Raw genomic sequence first — 26,086 nt, forward strand, 5'->3', positions numbered from 1 at the left:
TAATAATAATAATAATAATAATAATTATTATTATTATTATTATTATTTTATTTTATTTTTGGACGAATGACTATTATGTCTAACAAAAAGAAACATTGGGGATTGATTTGTACATTAATTTTTTTTGGGATTAAAATATCTATTTTTAAAATATTTAGAGGACTGATCTGCATAATTATTCTGCCAAAAAGTGAACTGAGAATTGATTTGTCTGCTAGAGTAAAACTTTAGAGATTGATCTGTGTATTAATTTTTATTGCGTACTAAAATATCCAAATTTAAAATTGTTGGAGACTAATTTAAAAAATAACTATAATTTTTTATTGAACCTCGATGTGAGAGCCATTTAAAATTTTCTCTTAAAAGAATAATCTCCAATAAATTTAATATTATTCTCACTCTCTAATATGTTTAGCTAAAAAGAAAGAAATAAAAAAAAGTAAGAAAAAAAGAAATAAAAAAATTAAATATACTTTTATTTTTTTAAATATATTTAAATAAAAAATAAAAAACATAACAAATTTTTTACTCCTTCTTCTTTTATATTAAAAAAATTTATTAATTCCCATCAAAAATTTTTTACATTATTCAACTTTTTATTTCTAATTTTTTTCCTAACCAAACAATAAAAAATAATCAATTTTCTTTAATTACCTTTCCTCCCTTTTTCTTTGCTTCTATTTTCCTCTCAAACCAACACAGTAAGGTGGAAAGCACTCTTCGACTCAACGCATTCCATTTTACCATACTCCTCTTGAGTTTTGATTGCAAGAAAAGAATGTTGTCATTGTTCTCATCCTCACGACCTCACCAATCAAATTAAGGTATGCTTTTCAATTCCCAAATTCTGTTCCCCACTCCGCTCTCCGTCTTTGCTTCCCTTCAACTTCATCCCTACACACTCCCAATCACGTGATGAAGCCGTTGATTCCTTCACTCGCATGCTCCCTATGCGTCGCCCTCAGTCCATCATCCAATTTAACAAGATTTTGGGATCTCTTGCCAATACCAACCATTTCCCCACCGCCATTTCCCTTTTTCAGCAATTACAAGCCAGGGGAATCGCTCCCAACTTATTTACTTTGAGCATCCTAATTAATTGTTGTTGCGGCATGAGTCGTATGAAGATTGCTTTCTCTGCTTTCGCCAAGATTTTCAGGATGGGGATGCCGTAACGTTGACAACAATCCTGAAAGGCCTCTGTCTCTGTGGTAATGTTCAAAAAGCACTGCACTTTCATGCCACAGTGCTGACTTATGGATTTCACTTCGACCAAGTCACTTATGGGATCTTGATCAATGAGCCGGTGCTTGTTTACGCGTTATTATTCCGATAAAAAAAATTTTAATAAAAAAGATTTTTTTATTTTTTAAACAAATTTTTAATATTAAAAATAAAAATATTAGAAAAATAAAAAAGATATTTTTTTTGAGAAATTGTAATTTATATTTTTTTTAAAAAAATTTTTTAGACACACATCAACTATTCAAGTGTTCACATCAACTATTCAAGTGTTGAGAAAGATCCCACGGCATGGAATTATTCCTAATGTCGTAATGTACGGCGCAATTATTGATAGCCTGTGCAAGGTTGCCCTTGTAAGTGATGCTTTTCATTTATATTCTGAAATCCTTGCCGAGGGATTTCTCCCAATGTTATCACGTACAACACTCTAATTTATGGATTGTGCCTTGCGGGTCAACTCAAGGAAGCCGTTCTTTTGCTAGATGATATGATTCTCATAAACGTTACTCCTGATGTTTATACTTATAATACTTTGATCGATGGGCTATGCAAGGAAGAAAGATCAAAGATGCTAAGAGTGTATTGGCTGTAATGGCAAAACGTGGTGTGAAACCAGATGTAGTTACTTATAACAGTCTAATGGATGGATATTGTCTGGTGAATCAGGTAAATAAGGCAAAATATGTATTCAACACAATGGCCGAGAGTAGAGCGTTTCCTAATGTTCGGAGTTATAATATCATGATTAATGGCTTTTGTAAGAGTAAAAAGATCGATGATGCCTTGAATCTCTTCGAAGCGATGCATCACAAGAACTTGGTTCCTGACAAGGTAACTTACAATACTCTAATTGATGGTTTGGGAAAATCAAGGAGAATCCTTTGTGCCTTGGAGCTTCTTGAAAAGATGCATGATCGAGGTCAACCTGCTAATATAGTCACTTACAATTCCTTGTTGGATGCTTTGTTCAATATCAAACAACATGACAAGGCACTTATGTTATTCAATCAAATGAAAGAGAGTGGCATTGTTCCAGATATATATACACACACCATACTTATAGATGGCTTGTGCAAAAGTGGAAGACTTAAAAATGCAAAAGAGATATTTCAAGATCTTTCAATTAAAGGCTGTTCTCCAAATGTGAGGACTTACAATATTATGATCCATGGGCTCCGCAAAGAGGGATTGTTTGAAGAAGCATTGGCCCTGCTGTCGGAAATGGAAGACAATGGTTGCTTACCAGATGCTGTGACTTTTGAAACCCTTATTCTTTCTTTGTTTGAAAAAGATGAGAATGACATAGCAAAGAAACTTCTTCGGGAAATGATTGTTAGAGGCTTATTGAATGGATAAAAGAACGTAAGAACATCAACTCAAATTGAATTACATCTCTATTTTTCAATATGTATCATAGTTATGTAAATTCTGTATCTGTTGGGTCAGAGGACTTTGGCAATGTCATAGCATCAATTAATCTTGAACTTTCGAATTTTGCAATTCCTACAATCCTTTTAATTTCACTGCTTTATTGATTCTTTAGAGGATATTCCTAGTTATAGTTTACAGCTTTAGTGTTTAAGATCTCTTATATAGTAATTGTGTGTTCTTTACTGTTATTCTATGAGATCATATATTTATCATGCTACAATCTAATCAAAACTAAAAAGATTGAACATTTCGTGTTGTTGTTTGTTGTTTGTTCTCTGCTATTTTGCCGTGCAACTTATTTTTCCTTATCTTTGTAGGTGCTGTATATAAATCAAACTAATTCCTATGACTGTTTTATCATATAAGCAACCATGAACTGTTGTTTATTGGATTGTATCTTCCAGGAATTGTCGTAAAAGGAAATTTAAGTACCTGTTAAGGATTTATTCTTAAGCTATATGGTTTTTCACTTCCATCGTAAAATTAAACCTACCTTCTAAAATGCATGCCCCCTTTTTTCTTCATCCTGAGCAACATCGAATTAAGTTTAATATGGTTCAGTTGTCTCAAAATTTTTTGCTTTTACTTAATTATTGCTACTCAGTTGTAATGTTTGGAAATCACTCCTGCTGAAAATATGTACATTATTAAGTACTTTTTCAGAGGATGTTTTCCTCTTAATTCTTAGATAAATTACCTCGTTATTTCTTGTCTGGATCCTGTGTAGACATTATTCCATTATCTCTGATTCTCTGATTATTAGCATTTTAAAAAAACTCTTACTGGCTTGGAGTTTCATGGTGTGTTGTTGTGACGGAGGTGTTAAAAGTGAAACAATACAGAACTCTTTAAATTGAATTTGATTTTATTTGGTGAATTTCTTGGCATTTATTTATTATATTGATTAATGTTGTTCTGGAAGGATTACTTTTAATGACTCTGAAGTCTGAACTTTATATTTGCTATGAAGAGGAGGTTTGTACAGACTAATTCATCTGCCAAACAATCAATTAGATGAGCGAAGGCAGTTGAGATGGCCCTCGATACTGTAAGATTCTGTTTTCTTTTATTGCGATGTAGTTTCATTAAGCAAATTATTGCCATAATCAGTGAAACTCAGTTGACGTGACATATATCTCTTGAATATACAGGCCCGATGAATAAACCATTTGCACAACTGCACTCCAGTGATTGTACACCGTGATTTGAAGTCACTAAATATTCTTGTTGATAAAAATTGGGTTGTGAAGGTGTCAACTAATTGTCATGATTGAATTTTCTTGATAGCATGCTGAATGCTACCTGTAGATATGGTTTAATTGTTTTTTTTCACCCTTTCTTTTTTCTTTCGTATAGTTATGTGATTTTGGCTTATCAAGAATGAAGCACAGTACATTCCTTTCTTCCAGATCAACTGCAGGAACAGTAAGCTGTCATAATCCTTATTTCTAAGCTCAAATACTGTGTCATACCCTCTGCCTTCTGAATTATTCGTTCTTTCATGTTCTTGTTCTACATTTTGCTGCATATTTTTTATGTTCGTTGTGCTTTATATTCTTCTAAATCTATACAAACATACACAAATGGAGGCATTTGCTATTATAATTTAACAAAAAATTTGGAAAACCAGGAGCTTCTTGCCGTTTAAAAATTCATCATGTTTGGCATGTTATATTAATCCTTTTGTGATGATGAATACCTATCTTTAGCCTCAGCTTATGTTATGTTCAATTTATAATACAATTACTAGTTCTATGTGCCAAGAAAATGTCGATTGAATACTGAATAGGGTTTGAGAGAATGAGAAGGAAGAAAACACAGTGAGAAAGAAAAGAGGATTTGAAGAGAAAGACAAGAAATTTATGATCTGCATTACTAGTGAGCTTATCACTAATCGGTGCTTATGTATAGAGAAGGGTAGCTTGCTGTGCAAGCTAGTACAAAAGGCACAACAGTCCGTTCATAGACTGTGGGGAGGATTTCATAGACTGTGTTCCTCTCTAACCTGAATCATCTGGCATAGGGAAAAATAAGTTGGAATTTTTATTACATATAAGTGTTGTTCTTTGGCTTCCTTGTCTCGTCGTTCTTCTCATTGGTTTTGCCACCCTTTTAAGGCATTCATAATTTTATGATTATAACAAGTGGTGATTGGATATCCAGGTGCGATGTTTATACTTGGGAGTCATGTTATGGGAGCTCTCTACTTTGCAACAGCCCTGGGGTGGAATGAATCGGATGCAAGTTGTGGGTGCTGTCGGTTTCCAGCATTGTTGCCTTGTCATTACAGATGATATGGACCCTGCTGTCACGGATATTATCAAGCAATGCTGCAGACGTGAGTGTACTCTTCAATCATTTTATCCGTATTCTAAGATATCAGAACTCTTGCTTATAGCATTCTGAAAACCACTTGTTCTATCGGATATGAATAATCACATGAAAGGAAATACACATTTGATCTTGCCAAGGTACAGTTTTGTTTCAATATAACCATTTTTTTAATAAAAAATCCTTATAAAGTGCAAGCCAGTTTTAAGAAACCTCTGTAATGACGATTCGTTTTCTCTTAAAGATTTTTATGCATGATAGGGACTTGATTACACAATTTTTAAACCAGAAGACTTGGTCGAAAACTAGGGACTTGACGAGTTGTATAGTATTTTTGCTCATTCAGTCCTATAAGGCTGTGATTCTTTTCAGTCCTGACCCTTTCCTTTCTTTTTTTTTTTTAATTTCTTTCTTCCCATTTACTTTTAAATTTTTTTCAGTGGAGTCATTATCAGTTTGTACCATTTGTTTGTGTACACAATTCTTTGTAATTTTGCTGTAATCAATTCTAAATTTTAATGTGCATAAATTATGAAATGTTGCAGTTGTAGCTTGAATGGAAAAAAAAAAATTGATAGTGCGTGGAAATTATTTGGTGCTGTAAATGCAAATTGGATAAGCTTTTTATTCTTTTTTTGTTTTTCATTTTTTTATTTGGATGGGTTTAAGTATAATGTTTAAGGTTTGGTTTGGTAAAATTTTTTGAAAAACTGTTTTTCATTTAAAAGCACAAATTTTTTATTTTGCATTTGGTATATAAGAAAGATTATGTATTTGTACTTACAAATTTTAAAAAATAGAAGTGTTTTTAAAAGCATTTAAGATAAAAATTTTTAAAAATAATTTTACATATTAAAATTAAAAAATCTAATATAATCTTATACATTAATTGATATCTAAATATAATTTTTTTATTAACGTATATTATAGTATTTTAAAATTTTAAAAGTTATTTTACCAAATGCTATTATTACTTGTATTTATTGAAAATTAGTTTTAATTTAATTTATTAAGTATAAATGTTATCATTTTTAAAATGTTATCTTTTAAAAGTTAATTTCTATAAATTACTTTTAAAAAGTAAAAATTTTACTAAACAAAGCCTAAATTCTTCACCTTTCTTGCTAAAAGAATAATATTGTTTATATTTTTATCAAACTCGTAAATATAATGTCTTTTAGTTTAAATTTGATGAAAAAAAAAGTATAAAAGTGCTTTAGTATTTTATTATATACATATATTTAATACGTGGTGTTATATTTGTAAAAATAATATGAATAGTTATTTAAGATATAAAATAATTTATATTTTTTGTATATTAAATTAAATACTTTTTATCTTTTAAAATGATTTTTTTAGGGGATCAAACATAAATTTTTGTTAGTTTAGTCAACATTTCTTTTTCTTTTAGAAAAGTAATTGAGAAGCCAATTCAAACAGATTAAGTGTAGTAACAAAGAAAAAAGAATAAATACTCAAATTGGTTCCTTCCTAAAAGATTATTCGATCTTTAAATTGATCACCAAAAAATAAACTTTTCCTAATCAAAATTATCTACAAAAAATGTAAAAATAGTCACGTTAGTCTTTTCGTCTATTATTTGACAAACTACATTAACATTTACTTACCTGGCCGTTAGTGTCCCATGTCAACAAAAGCTTCAAAGGAGTCATTTTCTTCGGTCACCCTTTTCAACCATTTTTCATGACGGTCTATTCCATCCTTCTTCTCAAAACAGAATATCTCTCTAATCCAATTCTTCATCTTTGGTTCTCACCTCTAGCAGAAAAGGATGTTTGGCTTTGTGACGTTTATTAATCCACAAACTGTTAAAACCATTTTAGACAAAGGGAATCCCCATTATGTTCGTGAGTCTCGGGTGCTTGTTAAACCTTACCGGGAAAAGTCAAAGGTTATTGAAAGGTACTTCCTTGTCTAATATTCCTTCGGTTAATTTACATTTTCAGCTTGGAATTGAATGCTTAAACTCTGGATTTAAGCTTGAAATGTGGGTACAATTGCACTTGACATTAGAAAGGGTTCTTGTTATAATTTGATTGTTTCTTGGTATAATTGTATCAATATCTGATTATCTTAAGGTTAATTTAGAGAAATTTACATATGATAATAGTATATATTAATTAATTTACTTTCGTCCTTTGTATATGAATGAAATTTAGTAATTTAATTTTATCCTTTGATCATGCTAGTTATATTGACAGATACCTCTTTTTCAAGAAATTTTTCATATCAACTTTAATTTGGTTGCAGGAAGTATGCTGATAGAATTCCGCACTCTATGTGTTACTCATCTCACCACATAGACATAGATTCTGAAATGAACTCAAGTGAGTATCATATTCATATTATCTTGTTTAGAATCTATATTACTTGTCCTGTTCATAAGACTTGTTCTGTGATCATTCTCTCGTTAGTCACTAAAATGACCATTTTCAATTTTTTTTGTAGTTCCAAGAAGTTGTGGGGATGTTAGATCTCTTCGGAGACAACTGATGGAAGAGCAGGAGCAAGCGCTAGAACTAATAGAAATGCAAAGGAGACGTTTGGCAGCGTTGTAGTTTGCCCAAAATTCTCTGTCTATTTCACTCCATTTTTGCTTCTCCACAAATGGAATGAGAACTTCAGAAAGTATGTAGTAGTAATATGAATTGCATTTATTTATTATGAAAACATTCTTTGTATCATTCTTTATAAGGCTACTTTACATTTTTACATTTTTCAGATCATTTCAATTTCAACTTTCATCTTCAAGAATCTTTCAAAAACACACAGAGAAAGAAATATAGAGTTTAAATAGCCCAAGGCTAAAGGCATCAACTTTCTTTTAATACACTATACAGTACAAGTAGCTTTGAAATTTAGTCAAAATCTCTGGCTTTTAAGATGAAGATAGTAGCAGGAGGATTATAAATTATTAGCAGGACTATATATTATATTATGCGTAGTTTTCAACCATATTGTATCCTTGTCTAGACTCTGGCCAACTAGATGCTGTCCATGATGCAGTTCAACAACTTTGGCATTTAACGAGAATAAGGGATTAGGGTTTATTCTCTTTAGGACTAATTGTCAACGTTGTTTCTGACGAAATGAACTGAGGGGAGAGGGAAAGACTAACGTGACCATTTGTAAATATTTTGGGAACAATTCTAATTAATTTTATTTTTCGAGAACTAATTTGAAGATCGGATAATTTTGCAGAGATCAATTTAAGTATTTATTCAAAGAGAAAATATATCTTTTCAATTTGCTTTTTTTAATTAATGTTATAAAATAAACTTACATTAAATTATCTTTATATAAAATTAATAGTTAAAATTTATTAAATAATAATTTAGTTAAATTTATTAAATTATTTAATAATTTTTAAATATTATTTGTATATAAAAATAATTACATATAATTTATTGTCTATAAAATATAATTTTTATCGGTGTTTTTTAAGTGAAATAAAAGAAGTAAAGAAAATGTGATATTATAATAAACGGCTATTGCTATGCTAATGAAACTTTTTTTTTTTCTTCACATGATGAACTGAGGTAGCATACTCTAGAGCAGATACATCTACTTAGTCTTGAAAAGCTTTTCTGCTTTATTATAGAAGTTTTGTTTCCTCTATAGGATAAATAATTAGTGAAGTTTTTCTACGGATGGGTCTCGAGACCCTGTTTGTGTGTTTTTTTAATTTTATTGATTGTTGTTGCTATATTTTTTCTCTGCTTCTTGTGAGATTATTTTGGAATGATGTATATTAGAATCTCTTTGGGGGGTTTATTTATCAGGACTCAGATTTGGCCTTCTGCAGGTTTTCCATTGTATGTCCAAGACTCCAAATAGTAGCTATTAGGTTTAGTTTGGGTAAACAGTTTAATTAATTTTTTTTTGAAAAAATAACTTATATAATAAATGATTATATCAAAAGTAACTTATAAATAAATTATTTTGTGTTTAGATTTTTAATTTTAAAAGTATTTATTTTATAGAAATCTGATAAAAAGTAATAGTATTATGAGAGAAATCATTTTTTAAAATTTCTCTATAAACTCTTAAATAGCTTTTTAGAAAGCTATAATTTGATTTTGAAAATTACACTAGACATTAATACTACCACTTTTCATAAGTTAAAAGCTCAAAAAAATTATTTTTGAAGCTTCCCAAGTCCTTAATGTTTAGAAATACATTTTACCCAAAAAAAACATGTTTAGAAATACATGTTGTTGAACGAAGGTTTAATTACTCTGTTGGTCCCTATAGTTTTGTAAAATTGTCAATTAGGTTCTTATATTTTTTTTCTTTTTAATTGGACCCTGCACCAAATTTTTTTTCTTAATTGAATTTCTACACTTTTTTTTTTATTTGAGTTTCTGCACCAATTTTTTTTAGTTGGGTTTTTATACAATTAAGTCAATTACTACTAAGAGAGACCTAATTAAAAAAAAAAAATTGGTGCATGAACTCAATTAAAAAAAAAAAGTATAAGGACCTAATTAAAAATTTTGCGAAACTATAAGAACCAATAAAATAATTAAACCTTGAATGAATTCACTTTAAAAAAATTTATTGAAATTAACAGACCTAAAGAGCTGTCATTGTTTCTTGGTAAAAAATTATTATTTAGCGTTCCTAAATCTTAATTTTAATAATAATAACTGATAGCTATGGGGTGCAATATTTTCTTAGGTGACAATTTTTTATTTATTCCATTCAATCTTTTCCCAATGATAAGTTGATTTGTCAATATTGTTTAATAATTTTTTTAATATAAATAAATAATTATCAAGAGGCAGAAACAAAAATTAACTCTGATTAATTGTTAAAGCATAAATATTGTCTAAGTATAAATTTCCTAATATATTCTTTCCTAGCATAATATTAAATATTTTTGGTTTTTCACTTCACTCGAAAAAATATATAGCAGAGTTGGACAAAATTTTATAAACTGGTGTTAATTAAGTGTATCAGTAAAATTATGGTAAGTGTGATGCTAACCACTTCAAACATACTAATTCAGCCTCTTTTAATTTTATACTATTCAACAAATTTTCTAAACCATAAACAGATAAAATTATCTGTCGATATTATACTTCTCTAAAGGTAATATATCTCTTTGTTGTTATTATTATTATATTTAATTATTTTATTAACATTTATAATTTTATCAAATTTTTAATTAGTTTTTTATATTTTAAAGTTTGTAATTAAATCTATATACTAGATTAAAATTTTCACTTAGATCATCTCTTTTTTTATTAAAAAATACTATTTGTTTTAAAAGTAAATATTTTAAAATTATTAAAATTTTTTTAAATAAAATTAAATTATACAGTTGATTCCTATATTTTTAATGAAATTACAAATTGGTTCCTAGGCTAATGAGAGTCTTTGATTTTTTCAAATGACATTGTGTTTCTGGCACTACCATCATTAATTTCAAAAAAGGCTTCATACGTCGTGTCTAGATCCTCCACGGACCCGAGTGGTTTCGGTGCTAATAAAGCGAGATGCTATGGAGTTTGGTTTGCGAGGGCGAGAGGGTTAGGATGTCCCTAACAAGATCCGGATGGCGAATGGCGGGGAGGCGTTGGCAGACGTTATGGGAAGGAAAGAGGATGAGGAGTTTCTTGCATTTTAAAATGGTGCGTTTGAGGACGAAGGCAATGATGGTGTTGGAGCAGTGGAGGGAAAGACGTTGATGGATCGTGAGTTCTTGGATTGGTATGTGCTTATGAGTGGGATTCATAGGCGTACTATGAGGGATTTGATTAGTAAGATTGAGTTGTTAGAGAGAAGGATTTTGTTGATGATGATGAAAAGATTTTAATTATTGATAATTTAAATATAATTGGGATGAGTTGAATTGAGTTCATTCATGATAATAGTGCACATTATCGTGGTAGTTTGTATAATTGACATTAATTTTGGTTTTTATTGTATGTTAATGAATTTGGTCATTAGCAATGATTTTGGCATTGTTGTTGTTAAAGTTGTATTATTGTTAAAGAAGAAGAACAAAAACGCTGAAAAAAGGAGGAGGAAAAAAAGAAAAAAGAGAAAGAAGAGGACATTATGATAAATGTGCGTTTTTTTTATGGTAAATGTTATTGGAGACTTAATTACAAAATTATATTTTGTATAAAAATTTAATTATAAATTTTTAAAATGTAGGGACTAATTTGTAATTTTAGTAAAAATATAAAAATTAATGGTGCAATTTAACTTTTAAATAACAATTAATAAAAATTTAATTATAAATTTTTATCTAATATAAAAATTTAATTATAATTTTTTAAATTTTAAAAGTTTAATTAAAAATTTGATCATTATAAAGACTAATAAAATAATTAAATTTTATTGTTATTGTTGTTGTGGTCGTTGTTTGATAGATCACCTTTTCTTCTCGAGCATATTGAAACCATTACTCCCCCAAGCCTTGTAATTTATATGGTATATACGTCCAATTCATAAAATTGATAAAAGCAAAAAAAAAAATAAAATAAAATCAATAGAACCCAAGTAAAACGGGACTGGAGTCTGGAGACTTTTCATTAGTATGGGGGGTGTTGGAAACAGAGGACTATTTCCGCAGAGTTAGCAAACTCAAACTTAGACAACATCGAAAGTGCGAATCACTAAAATGTTGTCATCCTCAACCTCAACGATCACTTTCATTTTTAGGTATTCTCTTCTCCAAATCCCTAGTTTTCTTTCCTTCCCTTCCTCTTCATCCCTTCACTCTCATTCTGAGCCCCCATCCCTTCGCCAAGTTGATGAAGCTGTTGATTCCTTCACTCGCATGCTCTCTATGCGTCGCCCTCCGTCCATCATCCAATTCACCAAGATTTTGGGATCTCTTGCCAAGACCAACCATTTTCCTACCACCATTTCCCTTTTTCAGCAATTGCAAACCAGAGGAATCGCTCCCGACTTATTTACTTTGAGCATCGTAATCAATTGTTGTTTCGGCATGGGTAGTATGACGCTTGCTTTCTCTGTACTGGCCAAAATTTTCAGGATGGGTTTTCAACCTGATACGGTAACTATGACAACAATCCTGAAAGGTCTCTGTCTCTGCGGTAGTGTTGAAAAAGCAGTGCGCTTTCATGACAGAGTGCTGGCTCATGGATTTCACTTCGACCAAGTCACTTATGGGACCTTAATCAATGGGCTCTGTAAGACCGGACACACATCAGCTGCTATTCAAGTGTTGAGAAAGATCCCACGGTATGGCATTGCTCCTAATGTCTTCATGTACAGCGCAATTATTGATAGCCTCTGCAAGGATACACTTGTAAGTCAGGCTTTTCATTTACTCTCTGAAATGCTTGCTAAGGGAATTTCTCCCAATGTTATCACATACAATTCTCTCATTTTTGGATTGTGTCTTGAGGGTCAATATAAGGAAGCCATTGATTTGTTAAGTGATATGGTGCTTAGAAACATTACTCCAAATGTTCATACCTATAGTATTTTGATCGATGGGCTATGCAAGGAAGGAAAGATCAAAGATGCTAAGAGTGTATTGGCTGTAATGGCAAAACATGGTGTGAAACCAAATGTAGTTACTTATAACAGCTTAATGGATGGATATTGTTTGGTTAATCAGGTAAATAAGGCAAAATATTTATTCAACACTATGGCTGAGAATAAAGTGTTTCCTAATGTTCAGAGTTACAATATCATGATTAATGGCTTTTGCAAAAGTAAAATGATCGATGACGCCTTGAATCTCTTCGAAGAGATGCGTCGCAAGAACTTGGTTCCAAACACGGTAACCTACAGCACACTTATTGATGGCTTGAGCAAATCAAAGAGAATCTCTTGTGCTTTGGAGCTTCTTGTCAAGATGCACGAAAGAGGTCCACCCGCTAATGTAGTCACTTACAATTCCTTGTTGGATGGGATGTTCAAAAACCAACAACCTAACGAGGCATTTATGTTATTCAATCAAATGAAAGAGTCTGCCATTGATCTCGATATATTCACTTACAATATACTTATAGATGGCCTATGCAAAGGTGGAAGACTTATAGATGCAAAAGAGATTTTTCAAGATCTTTCCTTTAAAGGCTATCCTCCAAATGTGAGGACATACAATATTATTATCAATGGGCTCTGCAAAGAGGGCTTGTTTGAAGAAGCATTGGCACTCTTGTTAAAAATGGAAGGCAATGGTTGCTTACCAGATGCTGTGACTTTTGAAACTGTTATCCGTGCTTTGTTTGAAAAAAATGAGAATGACATGGCTGAGAAACTTCTTCGGGAAATGGTTGCTAGAGGCTTATTGAATTGATAAAAGAAGGTAAGATACATCAACTCAAATTGAAATTACATCTCATTGTTGCTGAATATGTATCATAGTTTTGTAAATTCTGTGTCTGTTGGGTCAGAGGACTTTGGCAATGCCATGACATCAATATAATTCTGTTATTCTGTTGTGCAACTTATTTTTCCGTAACTTTGTAGGGACCAAATATATATATATGTCAAACTAATTCCTATGACTGTTTTATCATAAGCAACCATTAGCTATTGTTTATTTGATTGAATCCTCTGGGAATTGTTGTAAAAGCAAATTTAAGTAGGTAATAAGGATTTATTCTCAGGCTATATAGTTTTCACTTCCATCTTAAAAATAAACCCACCTTCAAAAATGCATGTCCCCTTTTCTCATCAACCTAAGCAACATCGAGTCAAGGTTAATATGGTTCATTTATCTCAAAATTTTTGGCCATTTTCTTAAGTAATGCTACTCAGTTGTATTGCTTGGAAATTGCTTCTGTTGAAAATATGTACATTATGAAGTAATTTTTCGGTGAATGTTGTTCTGTTAATTCTTAGATAAATTACCTCGTTATTTCTTGTGTAGACATTATTCTATTGTCTCTGTTTATTAGCATTTTGAAAAAAGTTACTAGCTTCGAGTTTTGTTTTGTGGTGTTTGAGATGGGAATGTTAAAACTTAAAAGTGAAACAATATAGAATTCTTTGGAATTGCAGTTGATTTTATTTGGTAAATCTATTTGCATAATTATTGCATTTATTTATTTATTATTTATTTTCAATTAGATGTTGGACTATGATATAGCTTTATTGCTGAATATTTCATATTATGAAACTGCTTTTGATCTTGTACTGGTGGTTGACTTAGGTTGAGGCTTGACATGGCTTTCATCCTTGTTTTTCTTCTCAAAGGTAGAATTTCATTTCATGAAAATTAAGATTTGGGTCCACGATGGACCACTTACAAGACTAAAAGAGAGATTTCCCAACGAAACTTATCTAAATCAGGAAACAACATTGAAAGGGAAGGAAAGAGTAAAGTGAAAACTTCTTCTTCAGACATTTCTCATCTTCTTTGCATTCCTCAGTCAAGCAAGCATGCTTGTAATTCTGATTCACTCCTTCTGACTCGTTCAAGGACACAAGCCTTATCGAACTCTTCACCGGCAAACATGAATATGTTGCGAGCCTTCCATATCTCCCACATCAGGTTTGCAGCTTCTCTCTATTTCTTCACGCCATTTCTGCTTCTTTTCAATTTCTCAGTTAACTCCATCCACCGTTGCCATACTTCTTGGTCCGTTTGACTTCCAGGGACTCCAATTTCGGATCTGAGCCAAGTGGACCATGACTGACCACAGCTAATTATGCAGTGTTGGACTGTTTCTTCCATCGCGACACACCTTCGACAGGTTGGGGGTATTGTTCTGATTCTTCCATGGAGTTGTTGGTTCACTGGCAATCCCTTGTGCATTACTTTCCAGAGGAAGATTCTTATTTTCGGTTGCACTTTCAGGTCCCAAATAGAAGTCTAGAGCTTCTTCTGCTGGCAGTGGAGTGGCATCAGCTCGACTGGAGGGTGGTAGAACTAGTGTGCCAGTAAATATCCTGAAGCCACGGTGTAGCAACCCTTTTTCTCCCTTGGCCAGGTAACTGAATCATCCCCTTCCCCAATTTCAGTTTGTAAAATATTCTGTGCAATATCTGTACTGAATTGTTCTGCAATGAGCTGTTGGTTCCATTGCTTGTTTTCGTTTAGGAGTTGATTAACCCAAATTAGTTGAGTTAGTAGGAATTAACATCTGAGTAGATAATGCTTGTTGATTTTTGATCCAAGAGTCCTCCATTTACATATGGGTAAATACCAATCTACCATGTTATATGTATAAATTTAACTGGCTTTTGGCCCCTTCGGAATCAATTATGAGACACTAGAGTTCTTCTAAACTAATTTGGTTTCTAGTTGAACCCATACTCACTAGATTTTAAACTTCAAAAATCACTTCATCTTAAACGGATGAAATATTGCTGTTGCTATAAACTTTGCAAAGCCAATCTTTGCATTATAATTTGGTTCTTCATTTATATACTTCCATTCTAACTTTGTGTGGTGCGTGCTGCATAAAACAGTTTTAGACTTAAGCAAACAGTACTCCAAATAAACCTTTGATACTGCAAAGGGAATAATTTTGCTTTATGGTGAGAGTATATGGATATACAATGTGTTTTGGATATTGCAAGTTCATCAAGAACAAGATGGCTCTGTCATCAAGAGTTGTTTGAGACTCTACAGAAAGGGAAAATTTTAATATAGTTAACCAATTCTTTGTTCATTTTCACTGACATACAAAGTGGGAGCTCAAGTTGAATAGTATTTTTTATTTATTTTTTTTTTCAGTTTTCGTTATGCAATCTACAATGCAGTTCTTTTCAGGTTTTACCATTTGTAGGCATAGGTCATTTAACTTTTATGTCATTAAAATGTTGCGATTCTACCTTGGAGCAGAAGAAAAAATGGTTAACTATATTAAAACTTTTGGTGCTGGTAATTGTTGGCGCTATAAATTGTGACCGCTAGTATATTTTATATGTAGTATTTATTATGAAATGTAAATATAAAATTTACTAATATTATATGATAATTTTTTTGTGTCAATATTATATGATAATTTATTATTTATTGTTAATTTTCTAGTATTAGTTCCTGCAAGATATCATAGGTTAAGTTTCACCTAATCAATTTATAAGAAGTTATTATATTGTACATGTAACTAATTTTTATATTATTGAATTTGATTTATATTGTTTATTATTTTCTTATATATTATTGAATTTGAATTAAATTAATAATAATGTCATGTGACTTTAGATATAGTCTAGTTAATACAATATATTTAGAAAGTAGAAACAGATATTACAGTAAAAACACATGAATGACTAATATATTTCCAGTCATGAGAACACGATACTTAAGTGTTTTTCTTCTCTACCACCTCAATACATCAAATCTATTAAAATCTTTGGTTACATCATCTTCTAAATACCTATCTATCTCATTCTTATTGAGTTTACTTGGCTTAATTTTCTATGTTTGCTTCCATTTTCTCAAAGGATCTTTAATCATATCGCTATCATTTTCACTTATTTTTAAACTAAAATTTGGTTTGATATCTGTAGAAAAATTTGCATTTTGAGTGTTCGCTAATTTTGCCTCCAAATACTTATTTTCCCTGCACATATCCTTCCAATTCCTAATTTTCGATCATCATTCAATCATAATTTCTCTCCAAATAAATTTTTTTTATCACCATCATTCAACGATGGTGAACACTTTCAGGACTCCAATAATAGTACTACACCTCCAGCATCTTCGGACTTTTTTTGTTCTTCTCAAATTTAATACTTATGCTTTACTTTAAAATTTGAGTGAACTATCAATCTGATCGCTATCCATTTCTTAGAATGATAATGCGATCCCTTAAAAAAAATACGATCCACTTCAGTCCTTATTCTTTATTTCGTGAGACAATGGTCCATGTGACCGTTTTTCTTTGAATTCTGAACGGAAAATACTGACGTGTCAGATTTAAAAATAGACAGGGATTTAATTGTTTTTAAATTTAAATTGGTTAGGGATTTATTTATCTTTATTTTTCTAATGGTATCTTTTTTAAATTATTTTTTATTTATTATATTAATATTCTTTTTCAATAAATTATTGAATATATGATATAATAAATACAAACTAATTAATAAATTATTTAAATTTAAAAATATCATTTATTATGAAACTAAATAAATAATTCTCAAATATAATTTTAAATATATAAATAATAAATATTAAAAAACGGTTAATACATTAATAATGATCCTATGATATTAGGGTTATTAATTTAATGCAAAAATATCAAATAGAAATATAGAATTATTAATTTAGTTTAAAGATATAAAAAATTAAATTTGTTATTACACAGAAAATTTTTACTATATATCAAATAATGTGTTTATTAGTTTCTACTTTATTGTGAAAATTATCTAGATTATAATACTTAATTTGTTAGTGTTGCAAGTGTGAGAAGTGTTGAAGTTAGTCCCACATCAAAGAAAGCAAGGAAGAGTGAAGAGTTTATAAGATGAGATACCCATTAATTTGACACCTTAAGATTTTGAGTTGGATGTGGTGTCTTCTCATCTTATGTTCTCTCTTCATCAATCATATTTATTTCATTTAGTATTAGTAGCCTACTCCTACTGTATTTTAGGCAAAAATATCAAATAGAATTATTAATTTAGTTTAGAGAGATAAAAAATCAAAGTTGTTATTACTCAAAAAAAATTATTATATATCAAATAATATGTTTATTAGTTTTCAATTTGTTGTGAAAATTATCTAGATCATAATACTAATAGTATATCATAGGATTATTATTATTATTAATATATTAACCGTATTTTAATATTTATTATTTATATATTTAAAAATTATATTTGAGAATTATTTATTTAGTTTCATAATAAATAATATTTTTAAATTTGAATAATTTATTAATTAGTTTGTATTTATTATACTATATATTTAACAATTTATTGAAAAAGAATATTAATATAATGAATAAAAAATTAATTTAGAAAAGATATCGTTTAAAAAATATGGACAAATAAACTTTTAACCAATTTAAATTTAGAGACAATTAGGTCATTGTTCACTTTTGAACCTGATACGTCATCATTTTTCGTTTAGAATTGAAGGAAAAACAGTTATAAAGACCGCGTTGTGTCACTAAATAAAGAACAGAAACCGAAGTAGATTATTTTTTTTGAGAGATCGTGTTGTCGTTCTGAAAAACGGACATGACCAGATTGATAATACACTGTTAAAATTATTTGTTTGGTAAATTTTTATTTTAAAAGTCAATTACATTATGTTTTTGTCAATGTGACTTACTCAGCCATGATAATCTATACATGTTATGTAATTTTTGTCATTATAGTACAAATTCTATATTATTATTTCTATCGTATTTGTTATGTATATAAGGGTATTTAAATAATTTTTTTTTTATAAAAAAGTCACATTCAGGTAGAGCTGGAATTTCAATTTCTGTCTCCCGATTCTATTTATTTGGCGTGGTGAATCCTTATTTCCATGAAAATTTTACGCGCGGATACCCGTTAGCCTTCAGTCACAGATAATCCCAGCAAATATTTACGGATGTAACTTTTTTTGACCGAATATACAACCATATAACGATTTAACTAGTTAGATTGTTATAGAATTCATGTTTAAAGATACTATCTTCTTCCAAATCTGCAGAATCTATTTTGCTTTCTTTGTCTCAAAAAATGTTAATATATTGAAGATACTATAATATGGCAAAATGATCAAAGAATTAAAAAATCATTGAATTGCTCTATGATAGCTCTAAATATATGTGTTTTAGTTGCAATTGATGACGTGAAATCTCATAATATATTCTCATCGAAACAAGCAAGCCCCCATCCCAATAATAATAATAATAATAATAATAATAATAATAATAATAATAATAATAATAATAATAAAATTTCAGCATCAAATAAACAAAGATTCATATACATGAATTTTGTTGGACTATTAATCTAAAATAGAGTAGCAGCCAACAAAATAAAAAAGCTTGGAACACCAAAATTAATGAATATCTAATTATAAATTTTTATCTAATATAAGAATTTAATTATAAGATGATTTGTCAATATTGTTTGACAGCTTTTTTAATATAAATAAACAATTATCAAGAGGCATAAACAAAAATTAACTCTAATTAATTGTTAGAGTATGAATATTGTCTAAGTATAAATTTTTTAGTATATTATTTTTTAGTATAATATTAAATATTTTTGGTCTTCCACTGTACACGAAAAAATATATAGAATTGAATAAAATTTTACAAATAGGTATATATTAAGTGTACCAACAAAATTATGGCAAGTGTGATGCTAACCACTTCAAACACACTAATTTGACCTATTTTAATATTATATTACTGAACAAATTCTCTAAATCATAAACCTTAAAATTATCTATCGACACTATAATTTTCTAAAGGTTACATGTCCTTTTATTGTTATTATTATTATATTTAATTATTGTATTGGTATTTGTAATTTTATCAAATTTTTACTTTAAATTAATTTAAAAGTTTATAATTAAATTCATATACTAGATTAAAATTTTTAATGAGATCATCTCTATTTTTTTGGTTAAAAAATACTATTTATTTTAAAAATAAATATTTTAGAATTATTATATTTTTTTAAATAATGACTAATAAAAATTTAATTATAAATTTTTATTTAATATAAAAATTTAATTATAATTTTTTAAATTTTAAAAACTTAATTAAAAATTTAATTTAATTATAAGAACTAACAAAATAATTAAATTTTATTATTATTATTATTATTATTATTATTATTATTATTTGATGGGTCACCTTTTTACTCGAGCAGGATGATTGATGAAATGAAACCATTACTCCCCCAAGCCTTATAATTTATTTGGTATCCAGGTCCAATTCATAAAGTTGATAAAAATAAAACGGGCGTGGAATATGGAGACCTCCAATTATTATGTCATTAGGATTAAATCGGTGACAGGGAGGGGGAGGGGGGTAGGAGCCGTAGGACTATTTCCGCAGGGTTAGCAAACTCCCTCAAACTTAGACAACAGCGAAAGTGCGAATCACTAAAATGTTGTCATCCTCAACCTCAAGGTTCACTTTCATTTTTAGGTATTCTCTTCTCCAAATCCCTAATTTTCTTTCCTTCCCTTCCTCTTCATCCCTTCACTCTCATTCTACTCGCCAAGTTGATGAAGCTGTTGATTCCTTCACTTGCATGCTCTCTATGCGTCGCCCTCCATCCATCATCCAATTCACCAAGATTTTGGGATCTCTTGCCAAGACCAACCATTTCCCCACCGCCATTTCCCTTTTTCAGCAATTGCAAGCCAGAGGAATCGCTCCCGACTTATTTACTTTGAACATCGTAGTTAATTGTTGTTGCGGCATGGGTCGTATGATGCTTGCTTTCTCTGTGTTGGCCAAGGTTTTCAGAATGGATTATCAACCTGATACGGTAACATTGACAACAATCCTGAAAGGCCTCTGTTTCTGTGGTAATGTTGAAAAAGCAGTGCGCTTTCATGACAGAGTGCTGGCTCATGGATTTCACTTTAATCAAGTCACTTATGGGACCTTGATCAATGGCCTCTGTAAGTCCGGACACACATCAGCTGCTATTCAAGTGTTGAGAAACATCCCACGTTATGGCATTGCTCCTGATGTCTTCATGTACAATGCAATTATTGATAGCCTCTGCAAGGATACACTTGTAAGTCAGGCTTTTCATTTATTCTCTGAAATGCTTGCTAAGGGAATTTCTCCCGATGTTATCACATACAGTTCTCTCATTTTTGGATTGTGTCTTGAGGGTCAATATAAGGAAGCCATTGATTTGTTAAGTGATATGGTGCTTAGAAACATTACTCCAAATGTTCGTACCTATAGTATTTTGATCGATGGGCTATGCAAGGAAGGAATGATCAAAGATGCTAAGAGTGTATTGGCTGTAATGGCAAAACATGGTGTGAAACCAAATGTAGTTACTTATACCAGCTTAATGGATGGATATTGTTTGGTTAATCAGGTAAATAAGGCAAAATATTTATTCAACACTATGGCCGAGAATAAAGTGTTTCCTAATGTTCAGAGTTACAATATCATGATTAATGGCTTTTGCAAAAGTAAAATGATCGATGACGCCTTGAATCTCTTCGAAGAGATGCGTCGCAAGAACTTGGTTCCAAACACGGTAACTTACAGCACACTTATTGATGGCTTGAGCAAATCAAAGAGAATCTCTTGTGCTTTGGAGCTTCTTGTCAAGATGCACGAAAGAGGTCCACCCGCTAATGTAGTCACTTACAATTCCTTGTTGGATGGGATGTTCAATATCAAACAAGTTGACAAGGCACTTATGTTATTCAAGCAAATGAAAGAGAATGGCATTGATCCAAATATATGCACGTACAATGTACTTATTGATGGCCTATGCAAAGGTGGAAGACTTGTAGTTGCAAAAGAGATTTTTAAAGATCTTTCTGTGAAAGGCTATCCTCCAAATGTGAGGACATACACTATTATGATCAATGGGCTCTGCAGAGAGGGCTTGTTTGAAGAAGCATTGGCCCTGCTGTCGGAAATGGAACACAATGGTTGCTTACCAAATGCTGTGACTTTTGAAACTGTTATTCGTGCTTTGTTTGAAAAAGATGAGAATGACATGGCAGAGAAACTTCTTCGGGAAATGGTTGCTAGAGGCTTATTGAATTGATAAAAGAAGGTAAGATACATCAACTCGAATTGAAATTACATCTCATTGTTGCTGAATATGTATCATAGTTTTGTAATTTCTGTGTCTGTTGGGTCAGAGGACTTTGGCAATGTCATAACATTAATTAATTTTGCACTTTCGATTTTTGCAATTGCTATCATCCTTTTTCATTCCACTACATTATTGATTCTTTAGATGATATTCCTAGTTATAGCTTACAGATTTAATGTTTAAGATCTCTTTATAGCAATAGAGTGTTCTTTACTGTTATTCTACGAGATCATGTATTTATCATGCTAAAATTAAGCAAAACTCAAAAGATTGAAAATTTTGTTTTGTTGTTTGTTGTTTGTTCTCTACTATTCTGTTGTGCAACTTATTTTTCCGTATCTTTATATATATATATATATATATATATATATATATATATATATAGGTGAATGCTATCCAACCCTCTCTAAAATAACATGTAAGTTACCCTTTATTATGTGTCACATTGTAATTGATCCTTATCTTAACATAGTTAGGTTATTTTATAATTTATTATTCTTAAAATATCAAAGTTCCACTCCGTTAATTGAAGCACATTCCACTCCTCCATTTTTTGTTCATCACTTCATCACTAGATTCTGTATGCGTTCGTGACAAGAAGCACCAACGTCATCGCCATCTACTGCCTTCCCACACAACCTCTATTTCTTTAGTGCATCATCCCTCAGTCACGTCGTTGAATTCCGTCGCCCATAACTTGTCCTTCCTAGTATAACCAGCGCTTCTTTTTGCCATGTATCACTGCTTATCCATATAATTAATAGTTAATTTTAGTTATTAAATTTTTTTATTAAAAAAATATATATTTATTTAATTACGTGACGGAACATGTATTTATATGTAAAATATAATATAATAAAATAAATCTATTCAAAGTATTTAAAAGTATAATTAAAATGATGAACATACAAATATAATAATAAAATTTGTACTCCAAACAAATAAACATATTTTTTTATCATACATATATTATTTAAAAAATAAATATATTATTAAAATTAATAACAGAAATTTAAAATAATAAAATTTAACTTTCTTACCGTATTTTTTATAGTATTTTTATTTTTTATTTTTTAATTTATTAGTACTTTATTATTTAATTAAAAATTAAACAAATTATTTTTATGAAAAATTATTTTTTGTATTATATTAGAGAAGAGACCAATATAGCAGTTAAAAAAATAAATTGTATAAAGATTTAAGAGATAAATATGAAATACATACTTAAAATAAATAAAACAGACAAAATAGGAGTACTATTAAAAAATGGAGAATTATTTTTGTCTGTTTTATTTATTTTAGGCATGTATTTCATATTTATCTCTTAAATATCTATCTATATAATTTACTTTTGTATTTAAAAATTTTAATATTATCTATTTTTTATTTAAAAATTATTTTTACATTATTTTTTAGACTGTTATATTGGTCTCTTCTTTAAGATAATGCAAAAAATAATTTATCATGAAGATAATTTATTTAATCATTAATTAAATAATAAAGTACGAATAAATTAAAAATTAAAAGAATAAAAATACTATAAAAAATACTTGTTAGAAAGTTAGATTTTATCATTTTAAACTTGTGTTATTAATTTTAACAATTTATTATTTTTTAAAATAATTTATGTACAATAAAAAATATATTTTTTCTGATTTTAATTATACTTTTAAGTACTCTAAATAGAGTTATTATATTATATTTTACATATGAATACATGTTCTATCGTGTAATTAAATAAAGATTTATTTTAATAAAAAAATTAATAACCAAACTAAACATTACTTAGATATGTATTTCATATTTATCTCTTAAATATTTATACAATTTATTTTTTAAACTATTATATTGGTCTCTTTTCTAATATAATATAAAAAATAATTTTTCATAAAAATAATTTGTTTAATTATTAATTAAATAATAAAATACTAATAAATTAAAAATTAAAAAATAAAAATACTATAAAAAATATGATAAAAAAGTTAAATTTTATCATTTTAAATTTTCTGTTATTAATTTTAATAATATATTTATTTTTAAATAATATATGTATGATAAAAAAAATATGTTTATTTTTTCGGAGTACAAATTTTATTATTATATTTGTATGTTCATGATTTTAATTATACTTTTAAATACTTTGAATAGATTTATTTTATTATATTATATTTTACATATAAATATATGTTCCATCACGTAATTAAATAAAGATATGTTTTTTTAATAAAAAAATTTAATAACCAAATTAACCATTAATTATGTGGGTAAGCAGTGATTCACGCCAAAAAGAGGCACTGATTATGCTAGACTGGGAAGAGGTTGTGTAGGAGGGCATGGCGATGACGTTAGCGCTTCTTGTCACGAAAGCGACGGTGCTTGGAAGGACCAAATCTAGGTGATAAAGTGATAAATAAAGAATGAAGGAGTGGAATGTGCTTCAATTAACGGGAGTGGAGCTTTGATATTTTAAGAATAATAAATTATAAAATAACTCAACTATGGTTAAGATAAGGACCAATTACAATGTAACACATAATGAAGAGTAACTTACATGTTATTTTAGAGGGGGTTGAATAGCATTCACCATATATATATATATATATATAAAAGAAAATTTAAATAGGTACTAAGGATTTATTCTAAGGCTATATAGTTTTCACTTCCATCTTAAAAATAAACCCACCTTCTAAAATGCATGTCCCCTCTTTTCATCAACCTAAGTAATATGGTTTAGTTATCTCAAGATTTTTGGCCATTTTCTTAATTAATGCTACTCAGTTGTATTGCTTGGAAATTGCTTCTGCTGAAAATATGTACATTATGAAATACTTTTTCGGAGAATGTTTTTCTGTTAATTCTTAGATAAATTACTTCATTATTTCTTGTGTAGACATTATTCCATTGTCTCTAAGTCTCTGTTTATTAGCATTTTTAAAAAAAAGTAACTGGCTTGGAGTTTTGTTATGGGGGTGTTAAAGTGAAACAATACAGAATTCTGAGTGTTGGCTAATTTTGCCTCCAAATACTAATTTTCCCTGCATATATCCTTCCACTTCCTAATTTTCGATTGTCATCGTTCAATCATAATTTTTCTCTCCGAATATTTTTTATCACCATCATTCAACAATACCGAACACTTTCAGGGCTCCAATAATAGTATGATAGCTCCAGCATCTTTGTACTTGTTTTGTTCTTTTCAAATTTAATACTCATGCTTTACTTCAAAATTTTTTGTTCGATAAATTTTTATTTCAGAAGTCAATTACATTATTTTTTGTCAATGTGACTTATTCAGCCATCATAACCTATTCGAATAATATACATGTTATGTAATTTTTTTTGTCATTATAGTACTAATTCTATGTTATTATTTTTATCGTATTTGTTATGTGTATAAGGGCATTTAAGTAAATTCCTCTTCGCAGGAATTTCACAAGTTTCCGTTAAGCGGGTACCTCAATCCCTGTCTTCCATCCCCATTTATTTTTGGGGGGGGGGGGTGTTTAACGGACTCGCAAAATCCCCACGGGGATGAGTCCGTTAAAACTCAGGATAATCTCAATAGATATCCATGGGTTCAAGGTTTTTGGCCATCCCTATATACAACATATAATGAACTAGTGTTTTAACTATTCAGATTGTTATAGAATTCATATTCAAGAATACTATCTTCTTCAATTCTGCAGAATCTATTCTGCTTTCTTTGCATCAAAAAAATGTTAATACATTGATGAAGATACTGTAATATGGCAAAATGATCAAAGAATTAAAGAATCATTGAATTGCTCTATGATAACTCTAAGTACATGCCTTTTGGTTGCAATTGATGAAATGAAATCTCATAATATAATCTCATCAAGCAAGCCCCCAGCCCAAAAACAATAATAAAAAAAAATTTCAGCGTCAAATAAACAAAGATTCATATATATAAGTTTTGTTGGACTATTAATCTAAAATAGAGCAGCAGCCAACAAAGCAAAAAAGCTTGGAACATTAAGACGAATAAGTCTTGTTGTTGAACACTGTGAATAGTGAGAAAGTGAACTTAGTTGTTATTGATTGTGAAAGAATCTCAATTGAATTTGGCTCACTCAATTATATATATATGGATACAAGGTGATGGTCTGACAAACAAACTCTGGATCTAGTAACTAATTAATATAACTAATTCAGATCCTAACTAATTCACTTTTCTCATGAAACTCAAACAAAAATCACTTCATCTCAAACGGATGAAATATTGCTGTTGCTATAAACTTTGCAAAGCCAATCTTTGCATTATAATTTGGTTCTTCATTTATATACTTCCATTCTAACTTTGTGTGGTGCGTGCTGCATAAAACAGTTTTAGACT

General features: G+C 29.6%; 3 protein-coding genes across 13 annotated transcripts in view; all 3 read left to right on the forward strand.

Annotated features, from left to right (window-relative positions):
• The first annotated feature begins 552 nt into the window (after nt 1-552).
• The window catches only part of LOC112802344 (serine/threonine-protein kinase EDR1-like), a 101,492-nt gene continuing 75,958 nt past the window's right edge, over nt 553-26,086 (forward strand). For 2 of the 6 annotated variants that reach the window (XR_011882356.1, XM_072237656.1), the window contains exons 1-7: nt 553-3,724; nt 3,828-3,926; nt 4,033-4,101; nt 4,840-5,014; nt 6,852-6,930; nt 7,279-7,355; nt 7,477-7,712. Coding sequence is in view for 1 of the 6 variants with exons in the window: in XM_072237656.1 (XP_072093757.1) it covers nt 4,057-4,101; nt 4,840-5,014; nt 6,852-6,930; nt 7,279-7,355; nt 7,477-7,586 (486 nt within the window). In the remaining 5 variants the exon portion in view is untranslated. Of the gene's footprint in view, nt 3,725-3,827; nt 3,927-4,032; nt 4,102-4,839; nt 5,015-6,790; nt 6,931-7,278; nt 7,356-7,476; nt 7,713-26,086 lie in introns of those variants that run through there. The other 4 variants (XR_011882355.1, XR_011882354.1, XR_011882353.1 and 1 more) reach the window with 4 other exon arrangements.
• On the forward strand, nt 11,534-15,995 carry LOC112802345 (uncharacterized). 6 transcript variants are annotated; one of them, XM_072237655.1, is made up of 5 exons: nt 11,534-13,327; nt 14,177-14,220; nt 14,317-14,518; nt 14,623-14,727; nt 14,825-15,995. In XM_072237655.1, exon 1 carries the CDS (start codon nt 11,663-11,665, stop codon nt 13,316-13,318), a length of 1,656 nt encoding a protein of 551 aa, XP_072093756.1. In that variant the 5' UTR covers nt 11,534-11,662; the 3' UTR covers nt 13,319-13,327; nt 14,177-14,220; nt 14,317-14,518; nt 14,623-14,727; nt 14,825-15,995. The 6 variants fall into 6 exon arrangements, with proteins under 6 accessions (XP_072093756.1, XP_025701304.1, XP_025701302.1 ...); XM_025845519.3 differs by having other exon boundaries at nt 14,623-14,720; XM_025845517.3 differs by having other exon boundaries at nt 14,177-14,518.
• On the forward strand, nt 19,862-22,018 carry LOC112802350 (uncharacterized). The gene has a single exon (XM_025845524.3). It carries the CDS (start codon nt 20,038-20,040, stop codon nt 21,679-21,681), a length of 1,644 nt encoding a protein of 547 aa, XP_025701309.1. The 5' UTR covers nt 19,862-20,037; the 3' UTR covers nt 21,682-22,018.

This window comes from Arachis hypogaea, chromosome 5 (assembly GCF_003086295.3).
Source record: "Arachis hypogaea cultivar Tifrunner chromosome 5, arahy.Tifrunner.gnm2.J5K5, whole genome shotgun sequence".
Taxonomy (NCBI): domain Eukaryota; kingdom Viridiplantae; phylum Streptophyta; class Magnoliopsida; order Fabales; family Fabaceae; genus Arachis; species Arachis hypogaea.